The sequence below is a fragment of the Pezoporus flaviventris genome, unplaced genomic scaffold, assembly GCF_033815535.1.
Source record: "Pezoporus flaviventris isolate CSIRO_AGI_PZ_B2104156 unplaced genomic scaffold, CSIRO_AGI_Pfla_v1 ptg000031l, whole genome shotgun sequence".
Lineage (NCBI taxonomy): Eukaryota > Metazoa > Chordata > Aves > Psittaciformes > Psittacidae > Pezoporus > Pezoporus flaviventris.
In genome coordinates this window covers 55,633,511-55,657,931 of record NW_026892579.1, presented here as the reverse complement: position 1 = coordinate 55,657,931, position 24,421 = coordinate 55,633,511, and the positions used below count along the sequence as shown (strand labels likewise).

Sequence of the window (24,421 nt, the reverse complement as noted above, 5' to 3'; positions counted from 1 at the left end):
CTGTCATCCACTGAGAGGTCACCTTGTCATAGAAGGGGATCAGATTGGACCTGCCTTTCATAAACCCATGCTGATGGGGCCCGATTGCCTCGTTGGCCTGTATGTGTGACATGATGGCACTCAAGATGATCTGCTCCATAACCTTTCCCAGCACTGAGGTCAGGCCTGTAGTTCCCAGATCCTCCTTCTGGCTCTTCTTGTAGATGGGTGTCATGTTTTGCTAACCTCCAGTTAACTGAGACCTCCAGAAGGAGGTGTGCTGGATGTGGGGCTCTTCCTCACCGCCCAGACTGACACTGCCTCGTCCTGTCCTGACACCATGCAGGAAACACCAGCTGCTCACCTCCCTGTTACAGTTGCAGACCCCTGCTCTGCTTTCTGGCTTTTCCAACCTGTTTTCCTTCCTTCATGGCTCCCACATTTCTTTGTTTGGGTCCTGTTTCCCTCCCTGGTCACTCCTTCCCTGCCTAATCTCCCTTACTGTGGATCAGCAAAATGGGGAGGAGAAAGCAATTAACCAGCTATAGAAAGTAATTAGGAGGGCTGGTTTTTAGTCACAGCTTGTTACTCTGCCACTCCAGTGCACAAAGCTTGGCAGCTGTAGATGTGGGGTAGTTCTTGTGCTGTAATGTTTTGTACCATCATTTCTGCAATGTGCTTGTCCAGCACACGTAACATCTGACACCTTTTAAGTGCCAGGCAGTAAGCTGATTCTTTTCCCATGTCACTGAATGCAAACTAACAAAGATTTGATAGGCTGGTGTCATTAACTAGAAGGATCTGGGTTTCAGAAAAGACTTCATGTTTAAACTACTGAAATAAAAAGGAAGGAGAAAAATAACTGGCATTGGGATGATGATAGAGCTGTGTCAAGCCTGTAGCTCATTCCACTTCCGGGTTTTATGAGCAATTTAGTCTGAAAAATGATGTCCAGCAGTATTTGTTACAACTCAGGAAAGTGCAGGGCACCAAGACCTGTAAATGTTAGCCTGGACTTCAAACAGCCTGGAAGAACAAAGTGAAGTAGATACTTACTGTTTGTTGGGAGAGGTGTTAAACTGATCTCATGTCTCATTCTAGCATGCCAATGAAGATGTGGAGAGGATGCTGTTAGGAAACAAGTGTGACATGGAAGATAAAAGAGTTGTCCCTAAAGCAAAAGGCGAACAGGTAAGTGTCGGACAAAAGCTTGCTTAGAGAAATGAGGAAATTGGTGACAAGAGTCTCAGCCCCAAGGGGTGTGCCAGGGAATGAGCGAGGGAGGCTGCATTTACAAATGGTTTGCAAGTCTAGGGAATGTTTTCTCAGAAGCTGCATTGCAAATGAGTCCAGCTGCAGTTTCTGATTTTTTTGATACCTAAAGTTTCCAGGCATCCTTTGTTAAGTTACTTACCACATGCCAGACTCATACGGTATCTGTCATCTTAGGTTCAGACATTGACTTGTGATTTAATACACTTTAATTACTGTTCCCGAATCATTAAGTTCCAAATCTTCTTTTGTGACACTTTGCTTAGCTAGTACTTCTGATGCCTGCTACAGCTGAAAGAGTATTACATGCTTATAAATGCTGCTAATCCCCAAGTTATCGCAGCAGCAGCTGCATACGGTAACTCTAACCTCTTCTTTCTTTTTTGCTTTAGATTGCTAGGGAGCATGGTATTAGGTTTTTCGAAACTAGTGCAAAAGCAAATATAAACATTGAGAAGGCATTCCTCACATTAGCAGAAGACATTCTCCGAAAGGTAGGTGCTCTACAGGATTCATTTAAAAAAAATACCCTTAAATTTCAGCTTCTGTCTGTTGATGTTTACCTGAATTGTTGCAGCTTTTGACTCTGGCATGCTGAGACAAACAAGTACCTGAAGGAGGAGTGTTGTACACTTAAAGCTTCTAAAGCTTGTTTGATGTTTGATTATTGTAAGAGTGCTATCTAAAGGGAGTGGTGTACATCAAAGAGCTAAGGAACTTAAATTCGTAGGTGTTTGGCCCTTAAACTCACAGTTGTGTCCCACATGGGCTTGGAATTAAAACATTTCAGTTGCTGTGGAAAAGAATTCCTTTACCTGCCACTGTCACTATCAGTGTGCAGCATTGTGTAAAAACTCTTTGGCACCCATTGGAAAGAGTTCAGGTGTTGTTGATAGAACAGAGGGATGAGCTCTGTCACCTCTACCTGGCCTCTGATGGTTACCCCCCTTGGCCTCTGTGTTTCATTGAAGGTTTCATTGAACAGTTCCATCACAACTGAGAGAAGAATGCGGGTCACCAGTTAGTCCTGGTGGCTGGCCCCTCTTCCTGAAACTTAGAGCATGCCATGAGAATGGTTGTCTTTTCTGTGGCCTCTACCCAAATCTTTGTATGCTCAGAGCTACAGGATACTGCTGCACTTGTATTTCTGATACCTTTCATTGGCTTTCAGCAGCTGCCACCACTTAGTTGCAGGGTTGAGATGGGTGGCTTCAGGGCTGGTTGCAGTTCGCTGATGGACTTGATCCAGGCAGTCACCCCTGTGCTGGCACATTCCTGCTTGTGGTCAGGTTGTGCCTCTTCAGCACTGAAACTCCCTGGAGCCCAAGACACATGGATTGGCCAACTCTAGTGTATGTGCTGTTACTTCTAAACTAATGACCCTAAGTGAATTCTTCTGTGCTCCAGCTTAGCTGTAGGGACTGCCCTGTGATGGGACCGCCTTCATTTCATCACTGTCTGCCACCACACTCACGTGAATCCAGTTCATAATGTCATCCGAGTTAATTGCTTTAAAATGTAATGCAAGGTCAATGCTGGGTTTTATCACAACCCTTTTAAATACACATCTGCTCAGTGATGTCTGGTTTGTCATTGTAGTGCTGAGTTGTTCCATAATCTATTTTTTGACAAGTTTTATGTGAGAAACTGGGTGAAAATCCCTGCCCTTTGGCAAAGAGGAGGTCAGGCTGGTGAGTCCTACTGACCCTTCTGACCTCTCAGTTTTTATTTTGGTGTATTTATCTGAAGAGCAGGGTGGGTTGCTTCTGCAAAGAGGGGAAGAAAAGAATACAGAGACTAAACTTGCAGCGTTCTGGTGAATGTTTAGGTTAGTTTCTAAAGTTAGATGTTAGTGTCTGACCAAAACCACTTGACTTGGATTTTTGCCTTGGTCTAACCAAGCTTATATCCAGTGACGCAGACGAGCCTCTTCTGTCACTGCCTCCAAAACTGCTGTCCTGGTTAACTGGAAGGCAGATGCGTCTGAACAACCCCTGTTTATCCTAAATGACTCGGTGGTTTTTAAGGTCATTAGTTCACATAATGTATCTGCAGCTTGTGTTAGTTGTATGCTGTGATTTACTTACTGCACCAAAGTCCAAGTCTCAGTTCTAAGAGCAGGATCTAGAAATAGGTTGAGTTTACTTTGGGGTGGTCTGAGTTAAGGTTTGGTGGTTGTTGTTTTGTTTTGTTAATTTTCCAGCCTTCCAGTTGTTTATTTAAAGCCAACCAAACAAAAAGCCCTCAACTGGGTTTGCATACTCTGCTGCAGAGGGGCAGGAGGATCTCTTTGTCCATAGTTTATTCATAACATCATTTGGCGATGTAATTTTTTCTGTAAGCCACTATCTCTTCAGCTCTGAACACTTTCTTCCAGCATGCCTCATGAGTCGTCTAACTCTCTTTACTTGTTTCATTGCAGACCCCCGTAAAAGAGCCCAACAGTGAAAATGTAGATATCAGCAGTGGAGGTGGGGTGACGGGCTGGAAGAGCAAGTGTTGCTGAACGTTCTCCTATATCACCAATCGCCATCCACCGCCCCTTTTTTCTCGCTGCAAAACAAACCACTCTGCCCATTTTTTAACCTTAAACCAATGTTTTGTTCCTCATCTTAACGAGCTCCTGTCTCCCTTTGGTTTTCTGTTTAGGACAGCTTACGTACTCTAATTTCCTCAACAACATCTGTAGGAAAATCATCCCCGTGACTTCATTTTTTAATGTACCTGCTCCACTTACCACTATGTTTTGGTTGTATTATAGTCCCGTTCCTCCTGACATTAAAACATATAGCAATCATATTCAACTCTACTCTGCAAATTGTATAAGAATAAAAGTTAGAATTAACAATTTATTTTGTACAACAGTGGAATTTTCTGTCATGGATTATGTGCTTGAGTCACCGTATTCTCTAGATGCATCAGCCAGAGAGCCAGGAACACTCTCGTTTTCGCCTTGAGTCTGTGAATGGGGTTTGTTTTGTCCTGTGCCTTATGTGGAAAGGAACTTTTAGTTTCACTTTCTTTTCTTTTCTTCTGGTGGAAGCATGTGCAGGAGACGTACCATCCATACTTGACCATTTTAAACTACCAAACTCTTTTGTGATTGCTTTCTGTAATTGTTGATGTAATGCATCGAGGACAAAGGGTGGTGCAAAAACAAAAAACAAATGACATTTAATCTGCTGTGTCTCCTTTTTGGTGATCTAGCCATTCAGATGTTCCTGCTGCCATTTTTTTTTCCTCACTTGCGGCTCTTTCCTTTTGCCTGCATGCTGCTTTTATTTGCATTTCTTCATGGTGTGATGTGTTAATTAAGAGGATGGCAACATGGTATGTTTGCCAAAAATTTAATACAAAGCACTGATTTAGCTTTCAAGGTTAAAAATGTCGAAGATACCTACTAATTTCCCTCTAGGCAATGTCAGTCCACTAGTATATCTTCTCTCTCCTCCTGCATAGCCGTTGGGTTTTATGATATGGAAGAGTTCTTTGCATGCACTAGTTTTCTATGGAGGGTGATGTGGTTGTCTACTTTATGTGTATGAATATAACATGCAGTTCCCAAACTGACAGCAGTTAACACGAACTTTTAAGTTCTCTCTTCCCGTTAGTCGCTCGGGTGCGTTGGTCTGTAACCTCGCCAAAGACAGAGTGAAACTAGATTTAAAAAGAAAGGGGAAAGAAACCCAAAAGTTGGCAGTTTAATTTATTACCTCCCTGAAAACTTTCCATTTTCCAGTGTTAAAAGCTGAGTCATTGGTACTTGGGTCTGTCTGGTTCTTGATCCAGGCTGTGGGAATGCTGGGGGGGGGAATCCCAGTGAGGCTGTGGAGCCCCACTGGGATTCACTGGCTTTTCCAGCTTGCATTCTTGCTTTGCCCAGGCTCCGGTGTCACTGACGATGTGGCCTCATCCTTTCTGAAGGGGAAGGGGGTTAAGGACTGATGGTCCAACGCTGTCACTTGCTCCTTCCAGACTGGGTGCTGGGTCTGCCAGCAGGTATGTTCCCCTGCTTTAAAACACCACTCAGGAGAGCTGAGGACAAAGAGATGTTTTAAATAGAAGCTTCTTCCTCCCCAAGCCTCACATTCTCCTTTAAAGCTGGGCAAGCTCCTGCTTCACTCTTGTCTGGTCGAGTCTTGGACTGTCTCCGGTAAATAACTGAAGTAGTAAATAGCTCTGACTTACTTTTAACGAAGTGATGGTGTTTTAACGTTGAATTGCTAGTTTCTGGTGGTAACTTGACCGAGGTGTCTCCTTTTCCCTCTGTATTTTGGCATTTTGTCTCCATGTGTGTTAACCCTTCCCAGCTGAGTGGCTTTTGGGGTCAGGCAGGACGCTGGGATAAATCGGCACTGTGTTGCTTCTTGCGTCCCGGCATTGTAAATAGAGTACGGCTGCCTTTTGGCTAAACCTGCACTTTCTAACCTGATCAAAAAGGGAAAAATGGAGAGCTGTACATCTAGGGTCTTTTGTATAATCCTTGTTTTAAACGTGAGCTTTTTATTTGCTTCCAGGGGCTTGGCTCCCTCTTGTGTAAGTCCCGTGGGGTCCTTGTAGACACTGTGTTCATCGCAAGCCAGCAGGTAGAGAGCAGGCCACTCGCTGGTACTACCAGCTCCCACCTCCATTTCCTGTTCCCCTTTCCCAGTTAATAAACTGAAATATTTCTAGATGGTCTAGTTCTGTTCGTATGAAAACTGTGGGGCTTGGCTTTGTGTTGTGTTGTGGGGTGCAAGGCCCAGCCAAGGATGAATGAGCAGCAAGAGGTGATGCAGATGCTGAAAGATTAGAAATAAGAATCATGTTGGAGGATTTTGCATAACTTTATTTCTGCTGGTATCTAAACTTCCTGCTAGTTAGAGAAATAACTGCCTGGGGAACCTCTGCTTGGAAGACACCCCCTCCCCAGCCCTGAGCGTGGAATGAAGCCGAAGCCCAGCCTGGAAAAGGACCGAAAGTAGCTTTCCCTGTGCCAGCCTCCCCGGCTTTAGCCAGCCCAGCTGCCGGCGGAGGACTCAGCACTACCTTTATGTCATGCAAATAAAGCAAAAATCATGTAACTTAATTAAATTGGTCATGATAACCTAAAACCCGAGGTTGAATCTATCCTACAAGCGTCTCAGCCACTCTCTGTGCCGTGGTGCGGGGCAGGGGTGGAAGCGGTGCTTTGTGTTCTCCGACTCGGACGGTGGAAAAAACAGCATCAACTTAAGGTCTAGGATTAATTCCCATGCCTACGATTTTTTACTTAATCTTTTAATATTTTTGCTACTCCACTCTGGCTTTTTATTTAAAACACATTCTTTTGTACCACTTACTGTATCAAATTGTATAAAAGATCACTGTCCCATTCTTGGTCATACCAAGAGCAAATAAAAGCTTTTATAAACTTGCATTGGTTCCTTCCTAGGCCCTGTTAGCCTCCTTTTGGGCCAAGCTTTCTGTCGGGGCTGTAGTGGCTCTTGGACCTGGCACCCGCAGCTGCTGGGATGTACCAGTAAAACCTGGGCTGCAGGAGCTGATCGCTGCTGCTGAGGGGTTATGGGGCTGGGGCCGGGCTGTTGCTCTGTATCATCTCCTCAGAGAAGTTACAGGCTGTTCTTTCTCTGGGGCAGGGCTGTAGGAAGTGCGATGGTGTGTTTGTGTAGAACAGTGGGTGGGGGGTGCTCCCAGCTCTTGGGATGCAAGTCAGACCCCCGGGTATCCCCGGCTCGGTGGAGAGGACCTCTACAACTGCCTTTAAGGGCAGTAGCTGTTTCAGCCCTTTCCTCATGGAAGAGCATTAGGTGGGTTTTCCAGCTCTCTGAGAGCAGTTGGCAAATCCTTCCCTTATGGAGCAGGGTCCATTTGCCCTCTCCAGTCTCTGCAAGCTGCCCTCGCCGCAGAGGGTGGGTGCTCCCGGGGCTTCCTGCAGCCTCTGTGACCCCTTGCTCGAGCTCTGCCAGGGCCCCATCCCCGTGGCATGGGATGGCGGAGGTAGGACGTGCTTCTGCCGCTGCCCTCCCGCTGCCATGGTGCCGGTAACCGGGAGGAGGGGGGTTTGTGCTGCTCTCGGAGCGGAGGCTGCCGGCGGGGGGCTCGCAGCGAGGCAGCTCTGCGCAGCCGTCGCCATTGCGGTGGTGGTTGTGCGACAGGCCGGCGGGCAGAGGGGACCCGGCGGGGACACTCCCGGTGTTCCGCTTCTTGCTGTCACCCCCGGCAGTCTTGAGCCTTTCCCCATCCTCCTCCTGCAGCTCTGTCGTCTCTGCTCCGCCCCCATCCCTGCTTCACCCTCGTCCCTGCTCTGTCCCCGTCGCTGCTCCATCCCTGTCCCTGCTCTGTCCCCATCCGTGCTCCATCCTTGTCCCTGCTTTGTCTTCATCCCTGAACCTGCTCCTTCCCTGTCCCTGCTCCGTCCGTGTCTCTGCTCCGTCCCCGTACCTGCTCCATTCCCATCCCTGCTCTGTCTCCATCCCTGATGCATCCCTGTCCCTGCACCTTTTAATCCCCTGCCCCGTCCTTCTCCCTGCTCTATCCCTGTCCCTGTTCCAACCCCATCCCTGTTTATTCTGGCAAGTTTTCCATGTGTCCCAACAGGTTTGGGCTCTGCCCCCGAGCACCCCACTGCTGCTCCGACGGCACCTTTGGGTGCCCCGCTAACCCGCACCTGGATCCCGCACCGAATCAGGCCCTCGAGGAGGGGTTGGGGTCTCCAATACCCATTGCTCGCTCTGACGTGTATGTCAGGGAGACAGCGGGTAGCAGGGTCCAGCACGGTGGCACATCCCCAGGCCTGGGCACCGACCCTGCAGGCAGTGGCGGCTTCCTCCACTCTTTCACCCTCCACTTCCCAGGTCACCCCGAGGCGGTGGCTGGGCGTGCAGCGCCCTGCGTCCCATGTTCCCCTCTGCTGTTTCGCCAGAGACCCCAGAACGGGTTTGTGAGCGAGCATGTCCCTAGTGCAAGGGGTGCGGGGACCCCTGAACCCGGTGTCCCAGCTCGGGGTGGCTGTGAGCCTCCAGGGTGCGGTGTCCCTGCTCGGTGTAACGATGGTGTCTCAGCCCGGGAGTCTCCCTGGCAGAGATGCCCCAGCCGGAGGATCCCTGTGCTGGTGATATCCCTGCCGGGGTGTCCCCATAATCGCGGTGTCCTTGCTGATCATGATGATGTCCCAGACAGGGGAATCCCGCTCCCGGAGCCGGAGCCATTCGTGCCTCGGGTGCCCAGTGCCATTCGGGGGGTCCCCGCCCCGTTTGGGGCAGCATTGGGCTCCTCCTCCTGGTCTCCCCTGCAGCGCCAACCCCGTCTCGGCTCCTCCAGTGTCGGTCTCTCCTGGGGACCCCCCGGCGGGGTCCCAGCGGCTCCGAGCCCCGGAGCTGGCTCCGGCTGCGGGACACGCGGTGTGTGTGGGGCGGGCTCCCGGTCCCCCCTCGCCTCTTCCTCCTGCGGCCAAAGCGAGCCGAGCTCACCGGTAGCCCGGAGGGGCGCCGGGGCTGAGCCCGCGACACCTCCGGTAGCCCGGGGCGAGCAGCGCCTCCTTCCCCACCCGCCCCGGAGCGGTCCCCGACGGGGTGGCCGGGCCGAGGGGAAGGTTGGGGGGGTCCCCCCCGGGGTCCCCGCCCCATCCCCGCCCCCGGGGGGTTCCCGCCTGCCGGGGAGGGGCTGGGGGCGGGCGGGGGGCGGCTCCTCCCGCTGCCCCGCTCCCACCGCCCCCCGCCCTCCCCGGCCCGGCCCCGGCCCCGGCCCCGCCGCTGCCCCGGCCCGGCGGCGGCGATGGAGCCCGGCCCGGGCCCGGCTTGAGCCGCGATGCGATGGAGAAGCTGGCGGCGGGGCTGGCCCGGCTCCGCTGGAGCCCCGCGGCGCTGCCCCTCGACGCGATCGTCAGCCAGTGCCGGCTGCCCACCCTCGTGTGCCTGGGGCAGGGTGAGGGGCGCCCGGGCGGGATGGGGGGCTGGGGGTGAGAAAGGGGGGTGAAGGGTGGAGGGACGAGGAGGAGAAGGGAGGGGGGCTGGAGTGATGGAGAGAAGGAGGGAGGGAGGAAGGATGGAGAGGTGAGGAGGAGGGAGGGAGGAAGCCTGGAGTGATGGGGACGAGGAGGGAAGAAGGCTGGAGGCACCAAAGGTAGGGAGGGAGGCTGGAGTGATGGGGAGGAGGAGAGAGGGAGGCTGGAGTGATGGGGAGGAGGAGGGAGGGAGGCTTAAGTGATGGGGAGGAGAAGGGGGGAGGAAGGATGGAGAGGTGAGGAGGAGGGAGGGAGGAAGGCTTAAAGGGAGGAGGTTGAGTGGGAGGATGGAAGGGTGGGGAGGAGGGAGGAAGACTTGAGAGTGAGGAGGAGGAGGGGAGGAAGAGGGCTGGAGGGATGGATGGTGGAAGGATGAGGTGGGAGATAGGAAGACTGGAGGGGTGAGGAGGAGAGAGGAAGGCTAGAAGGATGGGGAAGAGGAAGAAAGAAGGCTGAAGGGAAGAGGAGGAGGGGAGGACTGGAGGGTTGAGGAAGAGGATGAGGAAGGAAGGCTGGATGGGTGAGGAGAAGGTAGAGAGAAAGGCTGGAGGGATGAGGAAGAGAAAGGTGGAAGACCAAAGGGACTAGGAGAAGGGAGGGAGGCTGGAGTGAGAAGGAAGGAGGAGGGTTGGAATGTTGATGTTGATGAGGAGGGAGGGAGGAAGGCTGGGGGCCAGGAGAAACTCAGTGTGTGTGTGCATGGAGGTCCCTGGTCCTCACCTGCAGGCTGGTCGCCATCCTCACCCTTTCCGGGTGCCACGCCGGAGGAGGTGGCACCAGGCTGGCAGGGGCTTGTGGTCACCATGTGCCCTCACCACCCTCCCTGGGACACGGCCTGGCTGGGAGGGGGCCGGGCTGTGACTGCCCCACACGCAGTCCGGGTGGGGAGCAGGGGGGTGCACAGGGTCATCCTGGGGTGGCCGAGCAGGATGTGTCCCCTCCGGAGCGGGGTCCATCCCTCCGCAGCAGGGTGGGTGCTGGTGTGGGTGCCGGGGGGTGCAGCAGCGGTGGGGGCCCCCGGGCTGGCCCCGGCTCAATAAACTTGTTGTTTGCGGCGGCTGCAGCTTTTCAGGGGGGACAAAGAAATTGTTTCCTGGGCAACTGGTGGCTCTTGGCAGCGGGAACCTGCTCATCCCGCCGCTGGCTGTCCCTCCATCCCCCGTCCCTGCTTCCACGGGGGGTGAGGGTGTCCTGGGGATGGTGACAGCCCCGTCCCCTGGCAGGAGAGCGTGTGGAGGGTGTCAGTGCCCAGGACGTGCTGCTGGTCCACTCCTGCCGGCAGTGGACCACGGTGACCGCTCACAGCCTGGAGGAGGGACACTACGTCATTGGCCCCAAGATCGACATCCCGCTCCAGTACCCAGGTGGGGTGCGAGGGGTGAAGACAAGGGTGCCGGGGTCCTTGGGGTGAGGACAGGGGTGATGGTGCCTCTTGGGGCAGCAGGGCTGGGACCCCCACTCTGCTCAAGTGGCTGGACTGGGGGCCAGGATGGGCTGGCCTGGGGAAGCAGATGCTCTGGTTTGGGGGCTGCTCTCAGCCCCTAGCACCCTGCCGGTGCCCAAAGCAGGGGGGCTTCAGAGTGGGGCTGGTGGGGATGGAATGGGATAAGGACTCTGGTGGGGATGTGATGGGATGCAGACAGGGACAGGATAGGGTTGCAGACAGGGTATAGAGGCAGGGATGGGGATGGGATGGAACGGGGTGGGACAGGGACACAGGGGATGGGATGCAGACAGGGACAGGGATGGAGACAAGTGCAGGGATGGAGGTGGGGCTGGGGATGGGAGAGGGTTGAAGATGGCATGAGGACAGGGACAGGGATGAGAAGAGATGAGGATGGGGAAGGGATGGTGACAGGCAGAGCGATGAGGATGGGATGGGCTGGGGATGGGGTAGGGATCAGGATGGGGACAGAGGTGGAATGAGGGTGGGCTGAAGATGGGGATGTGAATAAGAATGGGAATGGGACTGGGGTTGGGGCTGGTGATGCAGACGAAGGTGCTGAGATGCTGGCGGCCGCCGTAGCAAGAGCCTTAATGACCACTCTAAGTGCTCGCCATGTCGGTAATGAGTCCTGCTAATGAATAAATAATGGAAAATGGAGGGGGGGAGGGGGTTAATCGCCTGTCCCGGGGGGGGGGGGGGGGGGAGAAGAGGGGAAGGGGGGCACTGTGTTAACCTGCTTCGGGGGGGGGGGGGGGAGGGCTTGGCCGTGCTGGAGCTGCCCTGGCACATGAAGCCTGCACCGAGCCCTGTGTCCCCATCACTGCGGCCCCAGCACCGCTTGGCACGGGCTGGCACTGGAGATGGTGCCGGGGGATTAATATTCCCGTCAGGTCTGTCCCCGCCGAGGCGATGCCGATGGCGGCAGTTTTGCTGCTCCAGCCTCTGCCTCTGCTGCTGTCCCTTGCTGCCCAGCCCCGTACCACGTCTCCCACCCAAGGCAGGAGGTGGGAGAGGGGGTGGGGTGGTGGGGGTCACAGGGCCCTGGTGGGGCTCGAGCAATGAGGGGGGCAATGGGGGCTCCACTGGCTCTGCCCTGGGTGGGTTCCTCCGTCCATGGGGCGTTTCTGTGGCTGCTTTGTGGTGGCTCCTGCAGCTCCAGCAGTGCCGGAGCGGCATCGCAGAGCCAGCCCGTGTGCTTTGTCCCACCCAAACCACGGCCTTGAGGCTGTGTATGTGGGGCAGAGCTATGGGGCTGCTCTGGTGTCCATGTGCAGCAATTGGACACACTGGGTGAAGGCCACAGGATGTGCCCCCAGAATGTGATGGGGACCCCAGGATGTAGTCAAGGGTGGCTGTCCCTCAGTGAAGGGCCATGCTGGGCTAAGCACTGGAGGTGGGCTCCTCTCACCACTCTGGGTTTGGCTGTCCCATACAGGGAAGTTCAAGCTGCTGGACCAGGACCGGGACATCCGTGAGCCCGTGCAGTATTTCAACAGCGTGGAGGAAGTGGCCAGCATCTTCCCAGACCGCATCTTCGTCATGGAGGCCATCACCTTCAGTGTGAAGGTCTGTATGGGGGCAGCAGGGGACACTGGTAGGGCAGCAGGGAATGGTAGTAGGATGTCAGGGGACATTGTGGGTCAGTGTTGGGACATTAGAAGAGGATAGTGGGATAGCGAAGGATACTGGTGGGACATCGGGGGTGGTGGTGGGACATCCGCAATAGTGGTGGGACACTGTGGGTAGTGGTGGGACACCAGGGGGTGATAATGGGACTAAGGGAGTGGTGGTGAGACATCACAAGAGGACAATTGGACAGCAAGGAATGGTGCTGGGACATCTGGGGGTGGTGGTGAGAATCAGGTGATAGTGGTGGGACATTGTGAGTCAGTGGGGAGACATCAGGAGAGGACAGTGGGACATGAGGGGGTGGTGGTGAGACTTCATGGGCTGCTGGTGGGACATCAGCACATGGTGGTGGCACATTACAGGGTGGTGGTGGGACATCAGGAGGTGGTTGTAGACATTGGGATAGGTGTTGGGACAAAAGGAGTCAGTGGTGGGACAGGAGAGGACAGCAGGACAGCAAGGTACGGCAGTGAGACATCGAGGGTAGCGGTGGGACACGCAGGTACGGCAATGAGGTTAAAAGAGGTGTGTGGAGGGGAAGGGGAGTTTGGTAACAGGACATCGGGAGAGAGCAGTGGGCCGGCAAGGGATGGTGGTGGCACATTATGGAGCAGCGATGGGGTGTCAGGGGACGGCGCCAGGGTCCCATGGTGGGGCTGTGCCGGGGCAGGTGGTGTCGGGGGAATTCAGCGAGGACAGCGAGGTGTACAACTTCACGCTGAACGCTGGGGACGAGCTGACGCTGATGGGACAAGCTGAGATCCTCTGCGCCAAGACGGTGAAGGAGAAGTCGCGCTTCAACACCATCCTGCGGAAGCTGGGCAAGGCGGCGCCGGCAGCGGGCGCCAGGCAGGTGAAGGGCAAGATGCCCTGCCTGATCTGCATGAACCACCGCACCAATGAGAGCCTCAGCCTGCCCTTCCAGTGCAAGGGCCGCTTCAGCACACGCAGCCCGCTGGAGCTGCGGCTGCAGGAGGGCGAGCACACCATCCGCAGCATCATCGAGAAGGTGCGGCTGCCCGTCAACGTGGCCGTGCCTAGCCGCCCAGCGCGCAACCCCTACGACCTGCACGCCATCCGCGAGGGACACTGCTACAAGCTGGTCAGCATCATCTCCAAGACCGTGGTGCTCTGCTGCATCCTCCGCCGGGAAGAGCTGGTCCCTTTCCACTTCCTCCTGCTGACCGACATGCCCCGCTTCCAGCTGCCCGAAGGGCTGCTCGCGGGGGACCCGCAGCTGGAGAAGCTGCTGCGGGACAGCGCCGCGTATTGCCACGACCGCTTCAACCCCGACGAGTACTCGCGGGCCGTGCGGGAGGCCAAGCCTGACTTCCTGGAGGAGTGCGCCAGCCCCCGGCGCCTCCGGCTCTGCCTGCCCGCCTGCGCCCGCGAGGAGCTCAGCCAGCCCCTGCAGCGCCTCTCCCTCTGCTCCTGCAGCCCCCGGGGGCCCCGGGAGCCCACCGCCCGCTGCCAGGGACCGCGCGGCATCGCGGGGGGCACCCCGCGCCCGCCGCTGCCCGACTTCCCCGACCCCGACCGGGAATACATGACCCCCGACTGGGCTGAGCCCGAGTTCAGGACTCAGGAGCCGCTGGAGATCCCCTACGAGGAGCTCTGGAGCAACCCCAGCCTGGAGGGCTGCTGCGAGCCGGGCAGCGCTGCCGGCCGGCAGGACCTTGTCTCCTTCGGGGTTGTGGCCCCGCTGGGGTCCCTGCACCGCCCCAGTGTGCCCGGGGACGAGCCCCGCGGGGGTAGCCCGCCCCCTGTGCCACCCAAGTCGGAGGCGGTAAGAGCCACGCGATGGGGAATGATGCACTTGGGGTCCCGCCTGCTGCCCTGCGCAGCGTTGTGCACAGGGATAACCGAGTAGCGAGCTCCAGCACGATCCCACCAGCAGCTCTGTGCCATGGGCAGGGGTGCACAGCCCAGGGCCATGCTGCCAGCAACATGGCACAGCCAATCTGACCCCCTGCAGGGGTGTTGAGGTGCTGTCCCCTGTCTTTGGGGTCCCTCCCTAGCTCTGTTCAGTCCTCCAAAGCCTCTGCTCCCTGGCACCATGGGGTACGTAGTTCTCCAGTGCTCCCCATCACCAGGGGGGGTCCCTGAATCCTCAGGACACCCTTTTACCACGGAGTCTCTGGTTGCCCAGGGCTCTGCACCACAAGGTACCTAAATTTCTTGTGCTTCCCAGCACTGTGGGGTAACCAAATCCTCTGGGCTCCCCTGCACCATGGGGTATGCAAAATTTCAGCCTCTCGCCTCCTCATCATGGGGTACCCGAATTCTTACCCGGGGTGCTGTCCCTTGCCTTTGGGGTCCCTCCCCACCTCTGTTTGATCCCCCAGACTCTCTGGGCTCCCTGGCACTACAGGGTGCACACTTCTGTGGAGCTCCCCACTGGTACCCAGAGCTTCCCGGATTGACTGGGGATGGCTGCCCCCAAACCCCCCCCCCCCATCACCCCGCCCAGCCACAGGGTCCCATGGGCAGATTCCCATCACTGGTGACTGGGTCCTGACAGTGTGCACCCCCCTTCCAGGTGAAGGAGGAATGCCGGCTGCTGAACGCCCCCCCTGTGCCACCCAGGGGCAGCCGCCCCCCGGCACCCTGCAGCCCCCCAGCTGCCCTGCGCTGCTCGAAGCTGGCACCCGCTCCCTCGCCCAGCCCCAGCCTCTCCTACTATTCCTCGGGGCTCCACGACGGGTGAGTGGTGCCGGTGTGGTCTGGGTGTTGTGGTGGGGATGTGGCAGCGGGATGACACCCCGGGGTGGGATGTCCCTGCAGCAGGGATGGGGTGATGGTGATGCTGCTCTTCCTCCAGCAGGTCCGTCCCAAGGAGTGGCAGCGGTTCACCCTCACCCGACGCCTATTCCCTCTACTGCTACCCCTGTACGTGGGGCGACTGCAAGGCCGGAGAGGCCCCTGGGCGCCCACTGCCCCCTGCCACGTTGCCCCCTGCCACCCAGACCTCCTGGTCGGACCCCTGGGCATACGCTGAGCCAGGCGTTGGGGTGGGCGGCAGCTGCTCGACCCTGCTGTCGGGGGCTGAGTCCCCCCTGAAGCCCTATCGCAGCTGCCCCCGCCTCAAGCCCCCGCACCCCCAAAAGCGCTTTGCTCCCTTCGGGGCACTCAACCCCTTTGCCAGCCCAGCCGAATGGCCAGAGAGCCCCGAGTGGCCCAAACCACCTTCAGCCCCGGCTGCCCCATCCTCCTCCTCCTCGCCAGAGCCCTTTGCGCCCATTGAGGAGCCAGTGCCCCCCCCTCGCCCACCCAAGGGCTTCGATGGGGACAGCATTGTCATCCATGGGGCGGCCCCGCTCTCTCCTGCTGTCCTGCGCGGGGCTGAAGGCAGCGTCACCCACCTCTACCTGGCTCAGGGTGTCATCGAGGTGCCACCAGCGGCACGGGGTGATGGGGGGGCCCCTCCAGCTGCTCCCCGGCACAGTGGGGACAGCTCCCCCTGGCTGCCCCCAGCTGACCTCTCGGCCCTCTCGCTGGAGGAGGTGTCCAAGTGCCTGCGCTTCATCGGCCTCTCGGAGGACGTGGTCAGCTTCTTCTCCCGCGAGCGCATCGATGGGAGCATCTTCGTGCAGCTCAGCGAGGAGATCCTGGCCGATGACTTCCGCCTCACCAAGCTCCAGGTGAAGAAGATCATGCAGTTCATCAAAGGCTGGCGCCCCAAGATCTAGCCACAGGCTGGGGACACCCTGGGCAGCCACCCAGGCCATGGGTCTTGATGTCTCTGCTCCTGTCCCCTGCCGTGCTCCGGCAGTGCCCACCAGCTGTGGGTTCCCCGGCAGCTTGGCCCCATCACCTGGCCCTCCCCCTTTTCTGTTTTAACACTGGACAGTAATTTTGGCCCAAATGGGCTGGAAAATACTGGAGTTCGCTTTGACTGGTTTAACTTAATCCTTGTGGATTAGCGTAATAAAGGTACGGGAGAAAAACAAGCCACCAGAGAACGCCCTTGCTTGGGGAAAGAGTCTGTCAGTGGGGAAGGAGGCTTTGAAGATCCTTGCACACCCTGCCCATCTCTTGGGATCTGTGATCCCCCTGCCTGGGAAGATGGTGCTTCTGGACCTGCCCTGGGCTGCCTGCACCCCAGGGTGAGTTCAGGGACAGAAAGGAAGCTCCCCTGCCTGCTGGACACAGCTAATCTTGGGGAAGAGAGGCAGAGACCTATGCTCAGGGCTGCAACCCCTAGCCAAAAGCACCCCACTCTCAATGGCAAGATACCCCCACCCCTGACTTCAGCCCTATGACCACAGCTCAGTCCTCACATGCACAGCCCTCCATGGGGCAGCAACCCATGGCCCTGCTCTCACAGCCAGGTCCCAGAGTTTGCAGCCCCCCACCCCGGGCGGGCTGAAGGCTGGTTACCAGCTCCACAGGCAGTCCTGTGCCTCTCCCAGCAGGCAGCAAAAACAGGAGGAGATGATGTCTCAGCCCAATTTTGGTTTTGGAGCCTTAGGAAACAAGCATGGATGCGGCACGAAGAGTGTGGCATCATCCAGCTCCTGGCCCCGGCCCTGCCAGGATGCAGGAGAAAGGTTGGAGCTGGGGAGGCAATGCGTGGCATCACAGCAAGCCCAGGAAAGCAAGACCGGGCCAAGCTCTGAAACCAGTGACAGGTGCATGGAGATTTAAAGCCTTTTAGTTTAAACTGAGCTCTCCCCACGGGGGTCCCTTCTGGTCTTTGGTTGCTCGATTTGCAATTACAGGCGGGTCCATCTGTCAGAATAACGCCGGCGGCAGTGCTCAGGGCCAGACAAAAGAACCGGAGGCTCCTCACAGCCCCTGATTGATGGCAGAGGTGACAGAGGCAGCCTTTGTTCTGCACTGCCTCCAGCAACTGCCAGCAGCCCCTTGGTGGGTGGCTCAGCAAGCAAAAGCAGAGAGGACCCCAGAGGATTGCCTGAACGCTTTATTTCCGACTTGAACAGTTCCGTTCCTCGGTGCTGAGAGGCTGCTGCCCCAGCGAGACAGGAGGAGAAATAGGTATGGAGTCCAAACCCAGGAGATGGGGGCTTATTCTGTTGGAAGTTTATGGAAAGGCAAAGCTGCGGGGCCAGTGCCATCCTGGGTGCAGCCTGCCCAGGGGGGAGCACTGGAGGTCACAGCATGGAGGTGAACGCAAAAGAAACTCTCTCTTCCAGCAAGGAGCCACCAGGCCCATGGTGGCACAGGACGGACGTGCCCAACACACAGTAGCTGCTGCTAAGGCACTTGAAATGAGTAGAAGCCATGAGGAGATCCGCTGCCACTCTCCTTCCTCCCCTGGGTGCTTTGGAGATTAACCTACAGAGTGGGGTGTCGCTGGAGAGCGGGCGGCTTCAGCTCGAGCTGTCGGCGCGTCATAGGCGGGCGGTGTGGGGCCACGCTCACTGGTGGAATTTCTTGCTGGGGTTGTTGGCGTAGTCCAGCAGCAGCTGGCACGGTGTGAACTGGCAGCCGTACACGGCCTCGTACTTGCGCAGCTTGTCCACCAGCTCCCTGGCTCCGTACGAGTCTGCGTACCTGAAGGGACCTGCAGGGACAAGGGGACACGGCTGTGCCACGGAGGCGAGAAGCACCAAGGGCAAGAGCACTGGATTTGACCACTCCATCCTTCTCCAAAGGAGAGCCCGAGGCGCTCAGCAGGGCAATGCAGGACCTGGTCCCTGCCTGCCCACCTGCACCGAGCGGACACACTCGACTGCTGGGACTGCTCCCTTACCTCAGAGGGTGGAACGAGAGGCATGGGGCAGCAATACTGTCTCATGGCCCAAGAGCCCTTGGTACCCTTCAGCTGCAACCCCAAACTCAGCTCATGCCGCATCCATAGCTGCAGCCACCCACCCAGGTTGCAGATGGGTCCAGGAGCACTTTGTTGATGCTCTTGGCTGGGTCCAGTAAGTATCTTGGCCTGAAACGTGCTGTGCACCATGGCCGAGTTTGTCAGCTCACATTTATCTGTGTCCTGGGGCACAATTTCTGAATTCTATGTGCAGCATGAGTAGCATTCCAGCAGTGCTGGATGTGTGCCTGCCCAGCCAGGCAAGTCGCAGTGGCAAGAGATGAGACACCAGAGCCTCATTTTTCACCAAGCATCATATGGCTGCACAAAAGCAAACCAGAGATTTTCTCAAATTGCAGGGCCTTTGCAAGTCCCCATCCCACCTACACCCCACAGCTATCAGGCATGGTCAAAGCTCTTCCTTTGAAGTTCTCCCAGGAAGTGCTGATGAGGCTGGGGCCAGCAAGGCTCTGCCTTCTTATTCAAACCTGAAGACACAGCAAATGACCTGGTTGGAGTCCTTTGACCTCACCAGCCATAGCTCTGTTAAAACAGCTGTTACCAGTAGAGGAACTCCACAGGGTCCTTGCCAAAACATGTGACAGCAGCTGTCAGGCTCACTGTCACCTCTCACAGGGTGGGAATGGTGGAGCAACCTCTCTGGCTTTACGTGGGAAAAGGACATTTGGGCTTGTCAGACTGGGGCTCAAACTTGGCCTTAACAGCTGCCTTGCCGCTGGTGCTAGAGCTCACTAGGCAAGCCTGTGACAAAGTCGTTGAACCAAGCCATGCAGCCTAGCCCAGCTGAAACCCCTTACCTCCCAGGCACGGGGGGAAGCCCAAGCCGAACACAGCACCAATATCTCCCTCCACGGGGTTGCTGAGGATCCCTTCCTGCAGGCACATGGCTGCCTCATTCACAAACCTCGTCACCAAGCGCATCTGGATGTCCTCCTCAGTGCAGCTGCAAGGAAAGAGCCTGTAAGGGCTGTGCAGGTAACAGGAGCTGGAGGGAGGAGCACATGATGCCAGTATGCACGGGAGACTCTCTAAAGCCAGGGGGAGAGGATGGGCGCTCACACTGGGGGTGTCCCTATCCACATGTGGATAAGGACTGTGCTCTGTGCCATGTCCCAAAGCAGGCACATAAGAATGGCAAAGGCTTGATCAGGTCAGGGGTGGGAGCCAGCCCACACCACTCAAACACGCACAGCTACTTACACTTCAGGATTGGCTGGCACTTGGAACTGTGCTAAGACCTCGTCCATGGCAGAATTGACATTCCTGTTCTTCACCCCCTCCTGGTAAACATAAAAACCTTTCCCTGTCTTACGACCTGTCGGGCATAAAAAAAAAAGACAGTCACATCCTGCCACACATCCCGTTTGCTCCTGACATCTTTGCCACTGATGATCTTGTGTCTCCTGCTGCTGTTAGCACAAGTAGATCCTTCCAGCACAGGCAGCATCTCTGCACTTCGTAGCAAGCCCATTTACTGCCTCACCAAGGACAGAGTGAAGAGGTCTCATGTTCAACCAAATCCTTGACAAGATGTTGCCACTGTGCCAGGCCCTAATGTCTTCACTACTACTAGAGGACAGTCAAATAAAACCACAATTTCTGTGGCTAGAGCAGCAAAAGGACCCTGGGAGCAAGGGACAGAGATGACAAGATCTAAAGAGCAACTCTTCCTGCCAGGAGTCTGGTCACAGCATGGGTCACTGGAGGACAAGAGCTATCATGGTGTATGTGCAGGTCCCACTGATGGACACTACTCCGTTTGGCATGCTCAGAGCCACAGCTGCCCCTGGCACCCAGTGGCATGGCTTCTACCATGTGGATGGAGCTTCTAAAGCTCAGCTCAGGGCTTGTTTCACCTGAGAACATTTATTTCCAGCCACTTGTTCTCTGTGTCCTAGGACACCAGTGCAGGTTTCAGGAAGGGGCCACAGAGAGGTTCACGAGATCTTGTCTGCTGCCTTTGCTTTGGGCAGCATCTCTGCCAGCTGCTGCTGGTTCTGCAAAAGAAGGTCTGGTTCCAGCCAAAGTTCTACCCAGGGTACAGCTGGGAGGGATTCCGGACTCATTTCCAGGACTCTTTATAACTGCTCACACCTGAAGGCAGAAGAAGCTGATGGATACCAGTGTTTTTCCTTGAACAAAGGCAAAATATGTTAAGACTAGAACAGCCTAGTGTCTCACCTAAGAAGCCTTTTTGCACCATGAGCTTGAACAACTCGATGCTGCCTCCTCCAAAGCGCTCGCCAAAGGCTTTGCCAAGGTCCTCAGCCACGTGTGCGGCCACATCTACACCCACCTCATCGATCAACGTGGCAGCACCCACAGGAAAGCCAAAGGCTGTAGAGATGGTGTCTATTTTCTTTGGGTCAATGCCCTCCTGCAGGAATAGAAGGGGAAGCAATGGTATCTCTGGGCAAGTGTCCCGAAACCAGTGTGGGGCAGAAATCCCTCAGTCATCTGGGGCCATGGACTGCAACCAGTCCCATTAGCCATCTGATGACTGACAGGAACAGTGTCATCTTGCTCACCCCATTCCTGACTCGCCCTGGTGCTGTGTAGGGAGGAGAGACCCTCGTTACCACATCCCATCAAACCACAGCTCAGTCAATAGTGGCCTGGGGACAACCAGAAGGACTGGGGCTGGTTACCCCCCCCCCCTTCCTGGCCAGGGCTGGGGTCAGCCTGATTGAGGGTAAGGAGGAAGCAGAGTTTACATGACTCTGAGGCAGAGGCTTGGTAGCTGATGGGATACACACCTGGAGAACTCGGACCACTTCTGCCAGCATGGGTCCAAGGCACCTGGTGGTGTAGAAGCCAGGCCCATCCTATTAAGAGAAGTGCAGCAGAAAGGCAGGTGAGTACAAACTGCAGGAACATGGCCCCTCTCGGTAGCACAAGAACTGCATTTCATGGTCCAAGCTGCAGCTTAGGCACTGACACACAGGACAAGCACACTCAACTCCATTTCTAACAGTATGTTATAGACTGCTAGGACAATGTTTTTTTATCCTGGAGGGCTCCACAGTGTTTGAAGATTCACACACGAACTCACTCCCTGGAAGTTCTCACCAGAGTGTTTTTATTTGAAATAGTGCTTGGAGGCTCCAAGCAGGCTGCAAAAGTCCCATGGCTTCACCAAGCCTACCAGGCTGACAAGGGAAGGGGTGCTCAGCACAAGCAGAACTGGCACAAACTGGTTGTTTTAGCTCTGAAATTGCTCATGAAATCAGGAAGCAGGAGATAACCTGAAAACTGCCATGCCAGGAGGCATGTGGGGATGAGGGTTAGAGAAGCAGCACTGTATCTCCACTTGCTTTCAGAGCACTTTTTGACAAGCCAGTTTTTCCAGTACCACTGGAGAGATCTGCTAAGCACTGCTGGCAACCTCACACACCACTGAAAACACCAATCCAATAATACACTCCTCTAACTGCCCTGAGCCTACTGGATGAACCTCCCACCTAGTTCAAACAGCAGCACTGCTTAGCATGAGACCAGCTCTACTTGCAGGACCATGAGTTCAATAGCAGCTGTCAGCCTGATGAAACACTTGAAGCCCATGGCTTTTCCGAGGCTCTGCCACCTCCTCCTAGAGACCACAGTAGTTTGTTCTCAGCTGCTGCCTTGCTGTGCTCAGTCTTCTCCCTCCGCTTGGTACAGACCTTTGCCTACACTTACATATGTATTTCTGCCCCCTCTCACACAAGTTTTAAATCCAGAAAGAGGAGGGTTACTGCTCACTGACCCTCTGTCCTTGCTGCCTGCCAGGGAGAAGAGGTGGTGAGAATCCTGCCCCGCCTCTGATGCCACTACAGGCTCAAGGCTCCTGGAAGCTGTGTGAAGCAGGACTGCCAACTCCTTGTGCTGGCTGATCAGACTGCACCTGTGCCTCATGGCTTTCCATGGCTGCTCCAAAGGACACTTCAGGGATCATCGGGGCACCTGCCACCTTCTAACCTCCATTTTTACTTCTCAGCATGAGTAGCTAATGCCAGTGTACTCACAACCATGTTTCAGCCACCTCAGTGCACCAGCCTGCCCTTTTATTCATTACCCCAGCTTGTATTCTGTGCAGTGCTCCCTCACCTTTACCACTATGACGACCTTGCCCTGTTTGAGGCCGACAGCAACGGCAGAAGCAGCTGTGTCCTGGGATGTTTTGTCTGTGGTGATGATTTCCAGCAGCTGCATTCTGTCAACAGGGGAGAAGTAGTGCATCCCGATTACCTGGCCAGAAGGAAGAGCTCAGGGTTAAGACAGACTTTGGCTCCCAGAGTAATCTGCTATGCAAGTCAAGTGTCCAGCTGCATAGACATCACCCATCACCACAATGCACTATCCATTCAGCCACACACTCCACTCTATCCCTCTCCAACAGAAATGCTCCCCAGCTCCCTTCCCTCCTTGGCTTTCCCAAGGACATATCACATGCCCCACAGTTCTTGCCTCAGGGAGGACGAAGGGGTAACACAGGACCAAGAGTGCTGATCAGCTCTCTTTATGCTTGTTAATAGTCTGGCAACAAAAGCTGTCTGGGAATCTCAGCAAGCTCAGTCCCCTCAGGTAAATCACAGGCACTGTGTGACTGCAGGTACTGTGCGAGCTGGCTGGGCAGCCACATGCCTGGGTGGTACTTCTGCTGAGCATCGAGAGTGGAACAGCAGCCACAGAAACAGATGTTGATCAAAGTCCCCGTGTTCTGCTTGTCAATGATTTGTTCCTAGGTTTTTACCATAAGAATCTGCCATTGGAATAATCTCCCTGGGGAACTGGTGACTCCCCAGTGTTGGAGACTGTTAAAATTTGGCTGGACAGGGTGCTGGGACATCTAATCTAGGTCATACTTTGCCTAGAAAGGTTGGACCAGATGATCCACGAGGTCCCTTCTAACTTTGATATTCTATGCTTCTTTTTTTGACAATGAAGTGAATTTAAGGATGAGAAGGCAAGCTTCGAGAAACTAAATGCGGAGGTATGCGCAGCCTTCCTCTGGGAACAGCATTTAAGTGGAGGTTATTCGGCTGTGTGATTCACTTTCTTAACATGACCATGTAATCAGCTTGTCACCTTCATGCCTCTGGGAAGCTACACGTGACACTAAGATCTGCCAGAGGAACACCTGCTGGAGAGAGCTGCAGACTGAAAAACTAATTAAACACACTAATTAGTTAACTAATTTCCTATTAGTTTCCTATAAAGAGTCATTATGCAGTCAATTTATACAGCAAGAGGAAGTTATTTTGCAAGTATGAAGAAATAAAACTCAGTTTGCATTTCCAGTACAACTAAGGTCTGACAGTAAATCAGGAAGAAGCTCATGAACATGAGAGGAACCTCCAACAGTTACTCTTGGCATCCTGTTCACATAGATCATCTGGAGCCAGAAAAAAAAACCAACATCCCTGCAAAGCTGATTCCATGGCTGACCAACACTGTGGTTTCAGCACCTCTGAGTTCAGCTTCCAGTCACTGACCTTCCTTCCCTTTTTGCTGCTAAGTTAGTGTCCTCTCCAAGAAGGTGGAAGCATTCTCCTATCACGGCAAATCACTCCTAGGTCTAATCAGCGTATCAAATTAACTGAAGTTGTTGGCTGGAATTGCTCGAGTCCTTCCACAGCTTCCCTACCCCCATGTGCATTAATGTTTCCTGGAAGTGCACTGACCTCCCTTCTGCACCCTGCCTTAATATCACACTTGGGGCAAGTCTACCTTCACCCACTTCCTACCTACCCAAAGATCAGAAGCTCTTTGTTCAATACTTGCACTGGGGGCAGAGGATGAGCTGTTTCATGTTTGAGGAGGAAGTAGAAGTTCCCAGTGCCCACCTCCAGCAAAGACAGTTTGCCCCTAACAGGCATCCTGGTGCAGAGCAGAACAGGCAGTTGGTGCTGGGTACTCACCTTCTCTGGCCTCTTGCTAACAGAAGCAATTTGGCTGATTGGGAGGGCAGATGTGTTACTGGCAAAGATACAGTGAGGAGGTATCACCTGTGGCAGGGGGTGGAAGAGACAGTGTAAACGCACAGGCTGCAGAGACAGATCCAGTGTGATGTGCAGACCCTGAGAGAACAGCACAAGCACCTGGCAATCCTGACAAACAAGGCAAACCTCATTTTCTCTGTCAGCATTAGAAACCAATTCTAAAGCAGCAGCCCATGTCAGCCAGATCTGACTTCCCCTGAACTCTCCACAGGTCAGAGCCCCTGTGTTTCTGCCAGACCACCGCAACAGCATTACACATGGCAGAGAGGGACTTCAGAAAGGTGCACAGACCAGATCTTTTACCATCCCGTTACTTCCCCAAGTGTACTCTT

At 55.2% G+C, this 24,421-nt stretch overlaps 3 protein-coding genes across 7 annotated transcripts in view; 2 read left to right on the top strand and 1 right to left on the bottom strand.

Moving 5' to 3' along the window:
• The window catches only part of RAB10 (RAB10, member RAS oncogene family), a 49,662-nt gene extending 43,015 nt beyond the window's left edge, over positions 1-6,647 (top strand). Inside the window, exons 4-6 of the mRNA XM_061461265.1 lie at positions 1,081-1,170; positions 1,644-1,745; positions 3,674-6,647. Of these exons, the coding sequence (XP_061317249.1) occupies positions 1,081-1,170; positions 1,644-1,745; positions 3,674-3,757 (276 nt within the window). The 3' untranslated portion in view covers positions 3,758-6,647. The remainder of the gene's footprint in view (positions 1-1,080; positions 1,171-1,643; positions 1,746-3,673) is intronic.
• A 2,319-nt stretch (positions 6,648-8,966) lies between these two features.
• GAREM2 (GRB2 associated regulator of MAPK1 subtype 2) lies at positions 8,967-16,259 on the top strand. Of its 5 annotated transcripts, none has more exons than XM_061461211.1 (7): positions 8,967-9,156; positions 10,459-10,599; positions 11,229-11,300; positions 12,118-12,248; positions 12,982-14,097; positions 14,851-15,014; positions 15,133-16,259. In XM_061461211.1, the coding sequence occupies exons 1-7, from the start codon at positions 9,045-9,047 to the stop codon at positions 15,998-16,000; spliced, it is 2,604 nt and encodes an 867-aa protein (XP_061317195.1). In that variant the 5' UTR covers positions 8,967-9,044; the 3' UTR covers positions 16,001-16,259. The 5 variants fall into 5 exon arrangements, with proteins under 5 accessions (XP_061317195.1, XP_061317194.1, XP_061317197.1 ...); XM_061461210.1 differs by having other exon boundaries at positions 8,967-9,190; XM_061461215.1 differs by lacking the exon at positions 8,967-9,156 and adding an exon at positions 9,588-9,636.
• Positions 16,260-17,220: 961 nt separating this feature from the next.
• HADHA (hydroxyacyl-CoA dehydrogenase trifunctional multienzyme complex subunit alpha) overlaps positions 17,221-24,421 on the bottom strand; it is a 28,139-nt gene continuing 20,938 nt past the window's right edge. Inside the window, exons 14-20 of the mRNA XM_061461216.1 lie at positions 24,009-24,095; positions 22,195-22,335; positions 20,865-20,933; positions 20,290-20,485; positions 19,309-19,423; positions 18,906-19,051; positions 17,221-17,838 (exon numbers count right to left, since the gene is read on the bottom strand). Of these exons, the coding sequence (XP_061317200.1) occupies positions 17,693-17,838; positions 18,906-19,051; positions 19,309-19,423; positions 20,290-20,485; positions 20,865-20,933; positions 22,195-22,335; positions 24,009-24,095 (900 nt within the window). The 3' untranslated portion in view covers positions 17,221-17,692. The remainder of the gene's footprint in view (positions 17,839-18,905; positions 19,052-19,308; positions 19,424-20,289; positions 20,486-20,864; positions 20,934-22,194; positions 22,336-24,008; positions 24,096-24,421) is intronic.